At 29.4% G+C, this 15,469-nt stretch overlaps 2 protein-coding genes across 2 annotated transcripts; one reads left to right on the top strand and one right to left on the bottom strand.

Annotated features, from left to right (window-relative positions):
• The first annotated feature begins 4,382 nt into the window (after window positions 1-4,382).
• Window positions 4,383-7,306, top strand: LOC105646687 (protein NRT1/ PTR FAMILY 5.6). Its single transcript, XM_012232593.3, has 4 exons — window positions 4,383-4,585; window positions 5,088-5,305; window positions 5,591-6,129; window positions 6,313-7,306. Exons 1-4 carry the CDS (start codon window positions 4,450-4,452, stop codon window positions 7,175-7,177), a joined length of 1,758 nt encoding a protein of 585 aa, XP_012087983.1. The 5' UTR covers window positions 4,383-4,449; the 3' UTR covers window positions 7,178-7,306.
• Window positions 7,307-13,426: 6,120 nt separating this feature from the next.
• On the bottom strand, window positions 13,427-15,246 carry LOC105646688 (glyoxal oxidase-related protein). The gene has a single exon (XM_012232595.4). It carries the CDS (start codon window positions 15,163-15,165, stop codon window positions 13,552-13,554), a length of 1,614 nt encoding a protein of 537 aa, XP_012087985.3. The 5' UTR covers window positions 15,166-15,246; the 3' UTR covers window positions 13,427-13,551.
• Between the last annotated feature and the right edge of the window lie 223 nt (window positions 15,247-15,469).

Below are 15,469 nucleotides of genomic sequence, written 5' to 3'. Positions count from 1 at the left end.
ATTACAGAAACTATTATTTGTAGTTTCATAAAATTTATTATTTTTTTAAAAAACAGTTTTCTGAAAAGTGAAGAAAAAAAAATTAAACAAGTTTAAACAAATAAGTTTTATTTTTTTTAAAAAAAAATGAAAATAAAAAATTTAATCTAAAATAAACAGCACCTAAATTTTTTATTAGAAGAAAAATTTTACATTTATAAGATTTTTAAAAATAACAGTGTTTAGTTTTTCATTTTAAATTATTAAGTAAATAAATTAATAATTTTTTATTCTACATGAACCGATGATTTAATATTGATTAGGCATCCAATGGACCCAACAAATCAAATTTAGCCACTACGTTAGCACCAATTTGACAGAATGCAAATGGAGACTAGATTTAATACGAAGAGTAAGTTCACAGCATTTATTGACAAATTACAAAAATTGACTAGAATTGGTAAAAGGTTAGGGTTTAAGATACTCTTTTACCATTTAGCCTTTTAAGAACTGGCTAGGTAGTAATCAGGTCACCAACTTGGTAGCTTGAGTAACAAAATATAGGCCCTGTTAAGCAACAATATTTTAATTGGATTAAAACACTATCTTAATTAATTACGGATTTAATAATATAATATTTATCTTAATGCTTAGAATTTGAGACAGTACTTCACATTATGATCCCAAATGTTTAGCAATTGACAAATTTTTTATGACGTCTATATCTATCGTTTGTCTTTGCCATATCCTCTATTGCAGCATATTTGTTTATACACTCTTTTGTCGTTTTATATTAAACAGCTAATCAAACTGTTATTTTTACTAAATACTTTTATTCTTAGCTGCTACATAAATAGCTAACAACTAACAATTAATATATAACAGCTAACAGCTAGTAAAATAATTGACAATTATTACAATAATTAACATATAGTAAAACAGTTAAGATTACCGAATAGGCAGTAAAAAGTGCATGCAAAAATTGTAGAGTAAACGGTGGAAAATGCAAAGGAGCTTGAAAGGTAAATGAGCTTAAAACGTAAAGGTACATTGTATTGAAAAGGTACTATAAATAGATTTAGAAGAAAGATAAATGACAATTGAATTGAAATTAGCTTGTCGTGTTGTTTGACCGTTAAAAGTTATTAGAGTTTATTCTATGTGTGCTCTTTCCTTCTTATAATTTCCTTGAAAGATTTGAAATCTTCCATTTTTCCATATTTAAGACAGCCAAATTAAATTAACTAATCTATATAATCTTCTTAAAAGATTTCGGATCTTCTTTTCCATATTTGAGACAGCCAAATTAAATTAAGTAATCCATGGACCTTAACCAAATTAATTAATTTAATTACAATGATTAAAAAATATTAATTATTATTTTGAAGCTTTTTACAGGACATGACCAAAAGGGCAAAATAATAATTAATATTTTTTTATCTTTGTAATTAAATTAAATAATTTGGTTAGGGTCCATGAATGTTTACACTAAATTAAGTTAATTGTTGAAGAAGATTAATTCGAATTCTTGTCCATTTATTAATATTAGGTGGGTCGATGATGACGTGCATCATCCATTTAATTAATGAAAATAAAAATAAAAATTTCTAATTTTTATTAATTTTTTATAAATAAAAACGCTAGCTCCAATAAAAAGAAGATTGTTAGATGGTCTCTTGAAAATGAGACTGGAGCTAGTTTTTCTCTTTTATCAATTAAGGTTTAATGTCAGTATGTCTCTTTGAAACATTAAAAGAATAATATTTTTTAATCAGTAGACTAATATAGAGATATGTACATTTAAAATGATCCCAAAATAAAATTTAAATTCAGTTATTTTGCAAACACCTTTTTTTTTTTTTTAAATAATTTGCGAACACCTTTAAATCATGAGTGGAAAAAAAAAATGTGTTCACGTACACTGTTTAAAGATTGACTTGTCCAAACCAGATTCATGATCCCCTTATGAACTAAATTAATAAAAATATAAATTTTTATTAAAATGAAAATATTTTTTATCATACACAGAGAAAAAAAAAGATAAAATAGGAGGAACAATTTTTAAAAAATTTTCATTTTTATTGATTTAGTTCAACATTGACATCATGATCCTGTCTAGAGAAGTATGATCCTAATGTATATATATTGATAAGTGGGCGATTTAGAAATGTTTTTGGCATGGATTATTTTATTTCCAAATGCTTATCTGCATGCAGCTGTGCAAGATGTGTTGGAAAGAAGTTCATCATGAAACCATCGCATTTTCAACATTTTTCTCCCACATGAAATTGACGGCCAGTTTAGGATATTTAGGCTTTAATTTATTTGCAGTGGCAGGTTTATACTTTAAATATTAAGGATAAAAAATAAAAATAAAATTTTTGGAAGACTAATAGATATATTTTAACTAAAAAATATAAATAAAAACTTATGAAAAAAAAGTTTTTTTATATATATGAGGACCGAAATAATATTGTAGAGTACACAACATGAGGTAGTCTTTCCATTTGAATAACATTCACTAAATTGGTGATAATCTTTTTGTGACGGAGAGTATTCAAATTCGAGATGTCTTACTTTTTACATCTTCCACAAAAAATAAAAAGATCAACCAGACCACATCTAATTGTCTATAAACAAAATTAAAATTTAAAAAGTTTGAAGAATCATGACCCAAGCATAAAGTAGGTAGATCATACCATTTTATAAGTGACATTAGGCATTAAAATCAAACTTGTTTTATCTCCATTACAAAGTCATTTAATAACTATTGACAAATATTAAAAATTATAACTAGATATATTGATGTAGTTCACAATTTTATTTCATTTAATAACTATTGACAAATATTAAAAATTATAACTAGATATATTGATGTAGTTCACAATTTTATTTCAGTCAACGCTTTCCAATCAAGAGAAATAGTAACTAGCATTCTTATCGATATATGGAACAATGATAATGAAATTAAAGTATTTTGATATCTTACCTTGAAAAAAAAATGTTATATCACATTTTCTGTAATCACATTATGATAAATACTATGGGTGGTACCGGTGAAGTGGTCACCCTTGTATTTTTTTTTTTTTTTTCCGAATAATGCTTAGGTTTAAGTAGTTTGATATATATATGTGAGTTATTATTGTCTATATTTTAGGATTTTATTCTTAGATCTAGTAATTTTCACGGTTTTTGAAATTTGTTCTTACCATTATAGTGATTTTGTTTATGATATTTTTTTGACTTGGACAGTTATGCGGAAAAAAAGTGTAGATACTCTCTGATACAAAGAAGAAATTTGAAGATAATGATATCAGACTTGTAAAAATACCGTAGAGTTGAACAATGACCATGAATATCCACCAAATGGAATGAGCAATCGCCTATAGCACATGCATTACATTTTGTCAACTTGATAGTATGGTTGAAACCAAAAGTGTGTTTTTTATTCTTTAAATGAATTGTTTATTATTATATTTACTGTGCAAGAATATAGAAATATATTTCTGCATTTTATATCTGTACATAGTTTATTCTTAATGAAATTTTTAGTTTGATTCCTTCTAAAAAAATATTATGGGTTCAGATGGGAAATAAATCATATTTTTTTAGTTGAATTTTAGTTGTGAGATAAGAAATTTAAGATCGAGAGTCGCACTATAATTGGAAACAGTGTGTATTATAAGTGTCACCACCTCACTAATATATATCTTTTTCTCCCTAAATGGTTTTAAAAACTTTGTGTTGTTATTAATCTTGATCATCTATTAACATTTATCTTTTTCTTTCCTTTATATTTCTTTCTTTTCAAGATTGAGACCTATTAATTTCTTTCTTTCTTTTTTCCTTTAAAAATAGTGAATGGCATTAGACTATTATAGATTATAGTATATTATATTAATTCACAATTTTAATATAAAAAAAAATATATATTTTTTTAAATTACAATTAAGATAATTATAAAAGATGAGATTGTCTAAAAATGAGTGTCAAAGATTGGAATCTCATCAATGTAAAAATATCCATCCTAAAGTTGAAAACATTTATAACAACTAAGGTGCAAGGCATAATTGATGAATACAAAAGCCAAATCATTAGAGATTCTTTGCTTGTGGATAGATATATATATAGCTATCAAATGGTGAGAAATGAACAAATGAAACACTATTAGGGAAAGTCATTTACAGTGGTGGAATTCATACGTTTGTGGGGCTTTCTAAGTTTGGTCCATTGTATAACCACGAAAAGAATTCTGTTCTCATGGATGCTATTCCATTCTAAACAATGACATCTTTCTTTTTCTTATTAATTATTATTGCATATTAAAAATGAAATGCACATATTTACAAGTCAACCAAGAGTTAGTATTCCTTCCTCTATATAAAGCCAAACTGCTTTTATAACAATCCACACTTGAAGGCAATAATAATAATACTAATTATTTAATTATATAGTCAAAGATCCAAATTTATGGAGCCACAAAAGACAGCAAAAACAAGAGAAGTTGATACAGAGAAATGGGTTTTTGATTCTTCTGTAGATCATAAAGGATGGGTTCCTGTTCGAGCTCGAACTGGTGTTTGGAAAGCTTCTCTTTTTATCATTTGTAAGTACTTCTTATCTGTTCTTTTGGATTAGTACTACATTAATTCTCTTTTAATTCTTTACAAGTCACATGACTAATACCATATTAGTAGAGAGTTTTAGTGACAATATAATATAAAGAGTGCATTTACATGCAAAAATGGTAATACTTTCAATTAATTATGTATTAGTTTAAAACTATATGGTTGTGTATAATTATATTTTAGGTGTCATTGAAATTTTTTTTTTTTTTTTTAAATTCATTGGGAGGCCTGATAGCCGAAATAATATTACGGGCTACATAATAGGGATAGCCCTCTATTAGAGGCATCAAATTGATGACAACACTTGTGGTCAATAGGATTTAAACTCGATAACTCTCACTCATCACACAAGTAAGAAGGCCAATTGGACCACACCAGATTAGTTGTGTGATTGAAATTGAAATTATTAAACTTGTAAATCCATAATTGATTATTTTGTATGCAAATATTTAATATATGTCTTATGTTCTCTTTTGGCAGCAATTGAATTCAGTGAGAGGTTGAGTTACTTTGGAATAGCTACAAGCTTAATAATTTACTTGACCAAAGTGATTCATCAGGACCTAAAGACTGCAGCCAAAGCTGTAAACTACTGGTCAGGAGTGACTACTTTGATGCCTCTTTTCGGAGGATTTGTTGCTGATGCTTACTTGGGCCGATTTTCTACTGTTCTTGTTTCTTCTATAATCTATCTTCTGGTGATCATCTCATCTATTATTAACATTAATTGCCATTTCTTGTTATCTAATTATATTTACTCTTGCATGACTAATTATATTATAAGAGATCATCAAGATTTTAATTTCTCATACACCATCTTCCTTCCTAAAATTTAAAATTAAGGAAAAAAGAAATAGCTCAAGGAATAATTTCCACTCATTTGGTTTTCTTGCCAAATTATTATCAACAAAGAAAATTCAAATGTAATATCCCAAATCTAATTCCAATTTTATTTTTCTTGTTTGGTTGATGTAACTAAGCAGGGCCTGATTCTTCTGACAATGTCTCAGTTCGTTCCAAGTCTAAAAGCTTGTGATTCAGTTTCATGCACTCAAGCCAGAAAGGTTCATGAAATGGTATTCTTTCTTGCAATTTATTTAATCTCCATAGGAACAGGAGGGCACAAACCTTCCTTAGAGAGCTTTGGAGCCGATCAATTCGACGATGATCACTATAAAGAAAGAAAAGCAAAAATGTCATTTTTCAACTGGTGGAATTTCGGCCTTTGCTCCGGCCTCCTGCTTGGCGTAACAGTGATTGTTTACACACAAGATCATGTGAACTGGGGTGTTGCAGATGTTGTTCTTACAGTAGTTATGGCTTTATCACTTGCCATCTTCGTTATTGGAAGGCCGTATTATCGATATCGAGCACCATCAGGAAGCCCTTTCAAGCCAATGTTGCAGGTTCTTGTAGCTGCTATAAGAAAAAGAAACCTGCCATATCCCTCCAATCATTCTGAGTTACACCAAAACTCTCAGTTAGACCAAGGGAGGGTTCTCTGTCATACCAATAAGCTCAAGTAAGCAACACTAGCACGCTTTCCATTTCCATTTAACTAAGCTTGTTGATGGTCCTGATATAATCGGAATATAATTAAATCATGTCGTTAAATAGGTTATTTGGAGTACTATTTGTAGTTTGATTATTTGAAACTTTTACTGTGTTTTTAATTAAATGTGTCCTCCCCAATAATGTATTGCAGGTTTCTTGATAAAGCAGCTATTGTGGAAGGAACAGAAAATTCTGCAAATGAGGCAAGTGCTTGGAGACTAGCAACCGTGACAAAGGTTGAGGAAATGAAGCTCATTCTAAATATGATTCCAATATGGCTAGCAACTTTGCCGTTTGGGATTTGTGTAGCTCAAGCCCCCACATTTTTCATCAAACAAGGAACTACATTGAATCGAAAGTTTGGTAGTTTCGAGATTCCTCCAGCTTCCATTTACTCACTTGCTGCCATTGGAATGATAATCTCGGTAACCTTTTACGAGAAAATCCTAATACCAATAGTAAGAAGGGTGACAGGAAATGAGAGAGGCATCAATATCCTACAAAGGATAGGAATTGGAATGTGTTTCTCAATTTTGACAATGGTAGTTTCCGCTCTGGTAGAAAAGAAGAGGCTAAGTGTTGTAGAGAAAGATCCATTGCAGGGTTCGGTTTCAATGAGTGTGTTTTGGTTGGCTCCGCAGTTTCTGATTATTGGTTTTGGAGATGGATTTACATTAGTAGGGCTACAAGAGTATTTCTATGACCAAGTCCCTGATTCCATGAGAAGTTTAGGCATTGCGTTTTACCTGAGTGTTCTTGGAGCTGCAGATTTCCTTGCTAGTCTAATAATAATAGTTCTTGATCATGTGACTGAGAAATATGGAAAGAGTTGGTTTGGGAAGGATTTGAATAGTAGTCGTTTAGATAACTTTTACTGGCTTTTAGCAGGAATGGCTGCTACAAATTTGATAATCTATATTTTGTTGGCTCGGCGGTATTCGTACAAAAATGCGCATAAAAATGTGATAGTGGCTGATTGCCCTGGTGGTCTTGATTGTACAACTGCAATAGCTTGACAGTTGTGACAGGTGCAGGAATATAGAAATAGTAACCCACTTATCAATTGAAGGTTCTTGTGCGATGAATATGTTGCTTTGATTTGAAGATTTCAACTTCAAAGATTATCATACTCTTTAGTTTCTTGCTGTTTGGACAATTAAGAAAAACAATTGAATTGAGAGAATGCATCAAAAATATCATACGGTATAAATGATGTACAAAAATATCATTTGAAATCAACAACTTCTTTTGTTTTTTTTTTTTAATTCGCAATGATTTTATTTTAGTTTTTAGGTTCGAGATCTTGATATTTTGTTAAATAAATTAAAACTTTATTTTTTAAATTTAAAACATAATATTTTGTCCATTTTAGTTGTTGACAACATAAAAAGTGAGCCTCTATAAATTGACCCCCATTCTAACTCGTGCATCGATCACTGCCCATGGCCACAAATTTTTGTCTACTGAGATTTACTGAATATTACTTTTACACTCTTAAAAGAACGACTAACTAAAATTGATAGCCATGTAGCATCGGATGTAATTTGAAGGAAACTATAAAATTATTTGAAATCAGTGCGACCAAAATAGCAACTAATACGCACCAAATGAGGCAATAAATAGCAACAAATATGATAATTGGTTACTAAATTTCATGGAAAAAAATTCACATGAGAATTATGACCGTCCCGTGACTATTTAACGATGGCTAGAAAGTACTGTAAATTGAACGACATAATATCATTATAAATGAGTAAGTCATGAAATTTACTTCCACGAGACCTAATTGACTCGTGCTAGATCTATCATCCATTTCACTATAAAAAAGTTTTTTCTATTTATTTTAATTTGAATGGAATTTATTTCCCAACACACTTAATTGTCGTAGTTTTTATGTATAGTTGATTGATATTATTTGACTTCTAATTATAATTAAATAATTATATTTATAATATTTTTAGAATACTAACTCTAATTATACAATAATTGAGAATTAAAATAGTTATAATTATAATCTTTATGTATAGATAATTCATACGTATGAGATCAATGTATTTTAATACTAGGTATTACATATTTATTTAGTTATTATAATAGTAGATATGATTATAATATTAAGTGAAATAATTATAATTATAGTATCAATCATAACTATAATGAAAAACACAATAATTATAATACTATTAAAATATTAGTTGTGATTATAATATTTTGATTATAGTACTAGTTATAATTAGAATGTTTATGATGATGATATTAGTTATATTTCTTGTTTAATTTTAATATTATGACTAGTTGGTACGTGTGTTTTATCACAATACTAAATATTATAATTATAGAATAGTTAATTATAAGTATTATAATAGTTATCTCAACTATTTACATATAATTATTTTTTATAACATATTTCACATATAAATCCATGATATGATGTCATCTATTTAATTTAAATAAAAATTATTATTCTTTATAATTATACGATAAATATTAAATTATTTACATAAAAAATATTATGTAATTAACTATGTCAAAATAATAATTATTAAAATATTCAATGCAATATACTTATTTACCATAATGTTTATATGAATATAATTTTATTTATCTATTTAATAATATTTTATTTTACTTATAATAATTTAAGCAATAAGCTTTCTCTCTTTTTTTTTCTTTTTTCTTTGTTTGAAAAATTAAATATGTCCTTTTTTATAAAATATCAAATATGTCTTTCCTATTTTAGTCTTTTGCTCTTTTTAGTGAATTATCAACTTATCCATTTCTCATATAATTATAACCAAACAAAAGAATAGGAATAGAATTCTTCTTCCATGTTGCATACCAAACATAAGATATTCCTATTCCTATTCCTATTCCATTATATTTTTCTATTTCATTCCATTCGTTATACCAAACTTAGTCTAAAAGTTTGGAGTAAATAATAGTTAAACCAATGTAGAAAACAAATTGATAGAAAAAATAATAAATAAATTGGAAGTAGAAACATTATTTCGTAATTTATAGCTTGTGCTGACGTTAGATATTACAAAACAGTTCGTTTGTTTTGTCTTATTTACAAAGTTTCTTTATTTAAATTTAACCAATAAGGTAGTTACATGAATGCACAAACCAAATTCTGATGAAATAAGGTTTTTTTTTTTTAATTGAATCAATAAACTATTTAACTTATTAGATAATAAAAAATAAAACTGCCCTATAATTATAATATTACCCCATATGATACTTTTTATTTTTTTTTAGCAATCGGCTTTTAATATAACTTCTTAATCATTCAGTTTAATAAATTGTTAATTCAAATTCAACATTCAAAATTCAGTATAAATAAACTACTTATAATCTAATTTATCTAATAAATTTGTTATAAATAAATATAGAATCATTCGTATATTTGCATAAACTAAATTTACAACTCTCATAACTTCTAAATCAAGATATAATATCAAGTACCATAATGGTAGAGTGCATCTCTAATCCACACCTAAAAAAAAAAAAAAATGAAATCATGAAATCAATTTTTGTCCTTCAATTGTTAATTATTTATTTACCCCTTCTTAACTTTCTTTTTGTTTTTGTTTTTCTTAATCTAATAGGATATAATTGTTATTTCAAATTTATTTTCTTTCTACTTCTTTTACCTACTCCTCCAATTTGTTCTGAAATCAAATTGAAAAGAAATTGAAAAAGTGTGTATCAAATTTGGGCCCCTCATTTTTTTGTCTTGAACAGGACCAAAATTGAAAGGGACCGCTTCTTGTTTCGGGCCCAATCTAAGAGGTTTTGGATTTGAAATCAGCCCAAGATTGTGGGTTTAAATTTAAAAAAATAATAATAAGAATAGAAAAAGAAATGATTAAATTGGAATCAAGACCAAAATTATCAGGCTTTTTGTAAACGAAATATCAATCTGAAATCGATTAATTGGAACCAAACACAAAATTTTAAAAATCAATTTTATCCCTAATTGCACGCCAAGACATAGTCTAAAGATAAGTGTATATACGAACTGATAAGAGATCTAGATTCAAATTCTCTTCCCAGCACTAAAAGAAAATTCTATTCCTGATTAAGATGTTAAACCATTAATTTATTGAACCAAAACTGTTAATTTAATGAACCAGCCAATCCCATTAAACAATAAGGAAAAGTTAAGGATAGAAAAAGAGAGCAAAATTGTGACGAAGAAAAAAAAAGGGAGCGCGTGTGCATAAACATTAAATAGAAAGAGAAGGGAAAATAAAATTAGTTTTAATTTAAACAATTCATATTTTGATTTATAAAATTTTACTTTTATAGCTTTCATTCCTTTACTACAATTGCTGCCCTACCAACACCCACAGAATTATTATTTGCTCTAGTATTTAGTATTGCTATGACAAGAAAAAAAAAAAAAAAAAAAGAAAAAAACAAGGTTGGGGCAGCATATATAATGCAAATAATAAAAACAGTTTTCAGAAAAAAGTGGTAATAGGCAACAATTAGATCTCTCCTCCGTTTGATTTTATAAAACAATTTAGAGAAAAATATTTTATACAATTTTTCTATTGTTTGGAGGCGTCCAGGATAATAAGCCAATAGAAATATTTTCCTTGTAAAAAAAAAACTAAGTAAAATGACTTATTCTTTTCAAGAGGAGAAAATATTTTTCGGACATTAACAAATTTATTACAATCTTATAAATGCATATTTTCTAATTTATTAATCACTGATAGCCACTATTACCACTCATCGTTCACTATCAGTCACAGTTGGCCACCACCACCGGTCACCGACGATATTTATAATTTATTATTTTTAAAATTTTTTTATATTTAACAATAAAATTTTTAAAATGCGAAATTTCTATCATTATAATATTTTTATAGTTTTATGAGTTAAAGATTTTAATATTTTTTAATTAATTTTCAATAATACAACCAAACAATAAAAAATAAATAATTTGTAAAATATTTTTCTAGAGTAAATTATTTTTCAGAGACAAATGGATAAATTTTAAAACTAAAGTGTTTCTCCTCTTTATTTACACTTGAAACGCATAAAAATAATTTTAGAGATTAATAATAAATTTACTTATCATTAGGTGTTTTTTTTTTTTTTTTGAAAGGCATCATTAGGTTAATATTTCAAGAGTCAAAAGCCTATTTTACAACACAAGAAATCAGATTCAAATTCTTATATCTCTCTTAAATAAATTCAAAATAAATCTACCATTAATCCTATAAAGGCCATACATCTTGTAAAAGTAAAGAATACAAATTCGACGTCCGTAACGCATATTTACTAAAAGACTAAAAATTTTTACTCTCTATATCTAAAAGAAATATTACCCCTTCTAGTTCTATAAAAAATAATAAAATAAAATTTCATTCGTATCTCCCAAAGAACTTTATTCATAAGATTAGATTTTATCTGAATATTATTATCAGTTTAAACATAAAACTCTACGTACAAACAAAAAAAAAATTCACAATATGCAAAAGAAAGTAAAATTATTCTTTTATAGAAAAAAAATAGAAAACATAAAAGTAAAAGCTCTTGTAATAATAAGTTACCCAAAATCAAATTTCAAATAATTATAATTTTTTTTTATCCAACCAAAAGTATTTAACTTTTTGCCCTCAAACATAGATTTGTTTTCAATAAATTACTGAATTTAAGATTATTCGAATAATGGCCCTTTAGACAAACCCATTAACAAAGCATTTCAAAGACTATACTGGCGATTCAACTTTATTGATAGAATGATGGTCTTAATTCTTCTTCTTGCGAAACACCATCATTTCATCCCCTCCTCTCTCACTGTCATTTCTTGCCTTGCACATTAATCAATCACTCAAAAAAAAAAAAAAAAAAAAAAAAAAAAAAAAATTGGACAGTAAACAAATTAATATTACTATTAAATAAGGATAATTATTTAAATAAAAGGAACAAAGGATAGAAAAAGAAGAATTGCGGAGTCAAAAAAGGTATGGGTATTCTTGTAATTTTTGAGAAACTTTCCTTCATTTGGAGAGAATTTATTTATCATTTTGCATCCTTCCATATTTTCCGCGAGGTTTCAAAATAAGAAAAATCAAATTCCTACTTTTTTCCATCTCAATTTTCCTCTCAAAGAATCCTTCAATCCAAACAAGCTGTGAAGGTTTATTTGGAAACAGATAAAAGAAAATAATGGAAGAATAAAAATAATAGGAAAAAATAATCAATAATTGTCAATTTTCTATCATTTTGTTTGGAAATAATGAATAGAAATAAATAAATTTATTTTTCTTTATTTGAAAGTAGTAAAATTTTAAAGGAAATAAAATGTTACTATTGGAAATTATCAATTATATCTTGCTTAAATAGTGGTTATTGAAGGAAGGGCTAAAGTTTGTTAATTAATTTGGCTAATTAGGTAATTTAATAAAAATAAGTGAAATTTATACTTTCTTCTATTATTTTCTTTCCAAATTAGAGATATTCAAAATAATGATTAGTCCTTACGGATTTGCACCCTGCTCATCCTTTAGCAACTATTCTCTTGAATATTCAGAGTTTTTTGGTTCGAGATTGAGAGTGCTTTTTTCGTCATGTTTACTGGAAAACCAATCTTGCGGCTAATCATCTGGTTAGATTGGATCATTCTATCCCTTTCTTATTATATATTTGGGATTCTAGTCGTATTTTATTATCCCTGATTCTTAGGGCTGATGCTTGCCGTATCAGCTTTTTGAGTAGGTATTTTCTTTTTTGCTCTTTTATATAACCAAAAAGAAAAATATATATAAAGACCTGAAGAGAAAATACATGAATATTGTTTCCTTCAATTTTTTCCTCCTCATCTTTCCCAAATAAGGGAAAGTTTCCCTAGATATTTTCCATAATTATGCTTCCTTCAAATACATTAATATTGCTTCAATATTTTCCTCATCATCTAAAATGATATGTGGTTCTAAACATAATATTTATTTTTTAAGAATAATTTGTATTTTGAAAGCATTTTTCAAAATTACAAAGAAAATTCCATACCCCAAATACAAATGTCTAAAACAAGATAATGCATTCAAATGTTGTTACCAATAATTAACTTTGTATGGTATATTTGTGAAGCGACAAAATATAAGAAATAGAAAGAAAAGAGTTCATAAAAGCCCCAAAATAATCTTCTTTATGGTTTAATTCAAATCTTGATTAATGTAAGTCCAAATTCTGCACTGCCATTTATTTTTGTTTTATTGCTATTAAGAACAAATCTTTTGCTAAAAAAATAATATAGAACAAATTCTTTATTTTTATCACCAACAATTAAATCATTCCATTTTCACAATTGAAATCGAATGATCAATAATTATAAAATATCTATGCAATTATCAAAATCTAATTTAAAACTAATCTATTTTGACACTAAATGCACCCAGCGCGCCACACTCGGCACGCCTTGATTAACCGCAAACACCATATAATAACCGGGTGGAGCAACGGCCCCATTAGGCGGCGCAGTGCACCCGATCCTATACCGGCCGTTACCGTCTGGCACAGAGGGCAAAACTGTCAATTTAACCAATCTTTGTCCTTGTGAGAACGAATGCGTTGCAAATGGTGCACTCCCGAAGTTTACTTCTACAATCCCAACAACAGGCAACGAAACCGATACGAATACATTGAAAACCTCTCCGTATCGTACCGTATCAGGAATTTCTTCAATTACCGGTCGAACATTGGCCCTGTCAGGTGACAAATATTCCGGCGAAAAAGCTTCGATTCGTAATTCAGTTGGAAATTCAGCTTTGAATTTGTAGAAAAAATGTGGATTACTTCCAGCCAGTAATACCCGCCCATCCGGTAACAAGTTAGCTGTTGCATGATACAATCTGGGCACCGTTCCCGGATTCAACGTCATGAACCTTAAGCCAACGGGTTGATCCGGTCTGTACAAAAGTGGATACAGACACGGGTTTGATGCCATTTCGAATCCTTGGGTCCCAGCTTGAGCTCCATTTATAATTAGCACTTCTCCAGTTGGTAGCATAACCATATCGCCCATGATCCGCCCAAATGGCATATTCTCCATTTCCCAAACGGGGTCGGGTGACGTGGCAACCATCCGTCCACAGCTACCGTGTGCAGGAGTGTCTGTGCTTTTCTCGATAAAAGCTCCATATTGGGCCCCGCCACAAATAACAATCACAGCCGTTGAATAATCACCTTCTAGTGCTAGCATAGTTGATGAACCCGCTGATGGATAATTGCGGGGCCCTCCATCCAGCGGTGGATATTCTCTGATAACTTTGTTAACCTGGTGATCATACAAAACTGCTTTGTTGTTAGCAAAGATAAAAAGATGGCCGCTGGGGAGGAGATGGACGTAAGGATACAAGTTATCCATCTGACGGTCTTCCACGTCAGAAAGAAACGGGAAAGAAACGGCGCCGTTTCTCGGTGGATAATACTCTACAGTATTTGCTCCTCTACCTCCAACAATAATCACCGAACCGTCCGGTAATACTTGATTCGTAGCATACCATCTTCCGTCACTCAATTTCACATCATCAAGCTCCACCCAATCACACAACCCGTTTGGGTCACAAGGTTCGAACTTCCGGATCTTTGTAAATCCGTCCAAGTCACCCCCGGTGTGTAAGAGAGTACCGTCAGGGAGAAACTGACCGGATGAGCACCAAGTGTCGGTGAGGATCATTAAAGGTCGAATTTGTTTGGTTTGAAGATCCAAGAGAACGGAATGTGCATAGCAATCGCGCTTCAAGATGGCATCGTTTTTGTCAAAGCGACAATGGCCTTTGGGCAGCATTTTCCGAGATGGGCCAATGTTAGTCCGGTCGAGAAGAACAACGGTGTTAAAGCGGGTAACTGCTGTGTGCATAGAGGCTATGCCGGCATTAGGGACCAACAGCTCCCAAGTGCCAGGCAACTGAGCGAGTGTCGAAATTATGGAACTGAAATATATGAAAATAAGAAGCAGCCATTGTAAAGAAGAAACACTATCCATGTGCGAGAGAGAGAAAGGAGGCGGAGGAGGAGAGTAAAGAAGCTTATGGTAAGCTTAAAAGGCTTTTAGCAAAGGAAAGTGAATTTTTATACACAAAAAAAGTGGATCAGAGTGAATTATGAGCCGTTGAAGATGACGAATAAATTGTACGTATTGAAATACAAAGGCTGCCGTGGGGCCAAAAGAAGAAACGAAGTGTCGGCCGTAGGAGACTTTGAGAAGACACGTAAGTGTAATTTTCTGCTATGTGGAAGATGGGTGGCGTAAGCAGAAAGCGAACAACAAACTGTAGAAGCATGGAAAG

The sequence above is a fragment of the Jatropha curcas genome, chromosome 2 (assembly GCF_041381405.1).
Source record: "Jatropha curcas cultivar XTBG-Jc1 chromosome 2, XTBG_Jcur_1.0, whole genome shotgun sequence".
NCBI classification, from domain to species: domain Eukaryota; kingdom Viridiplantae; phylum Streptophyta; class Magnoliopsida; order Malpighiales; family Euphorbiaceae; genus Jatropha; species Jatropha curcas.
Note: the sequence above shows the minus strand (reverse complement) of the source record. Positions and strands in the feature narration are given on the sequence as shown.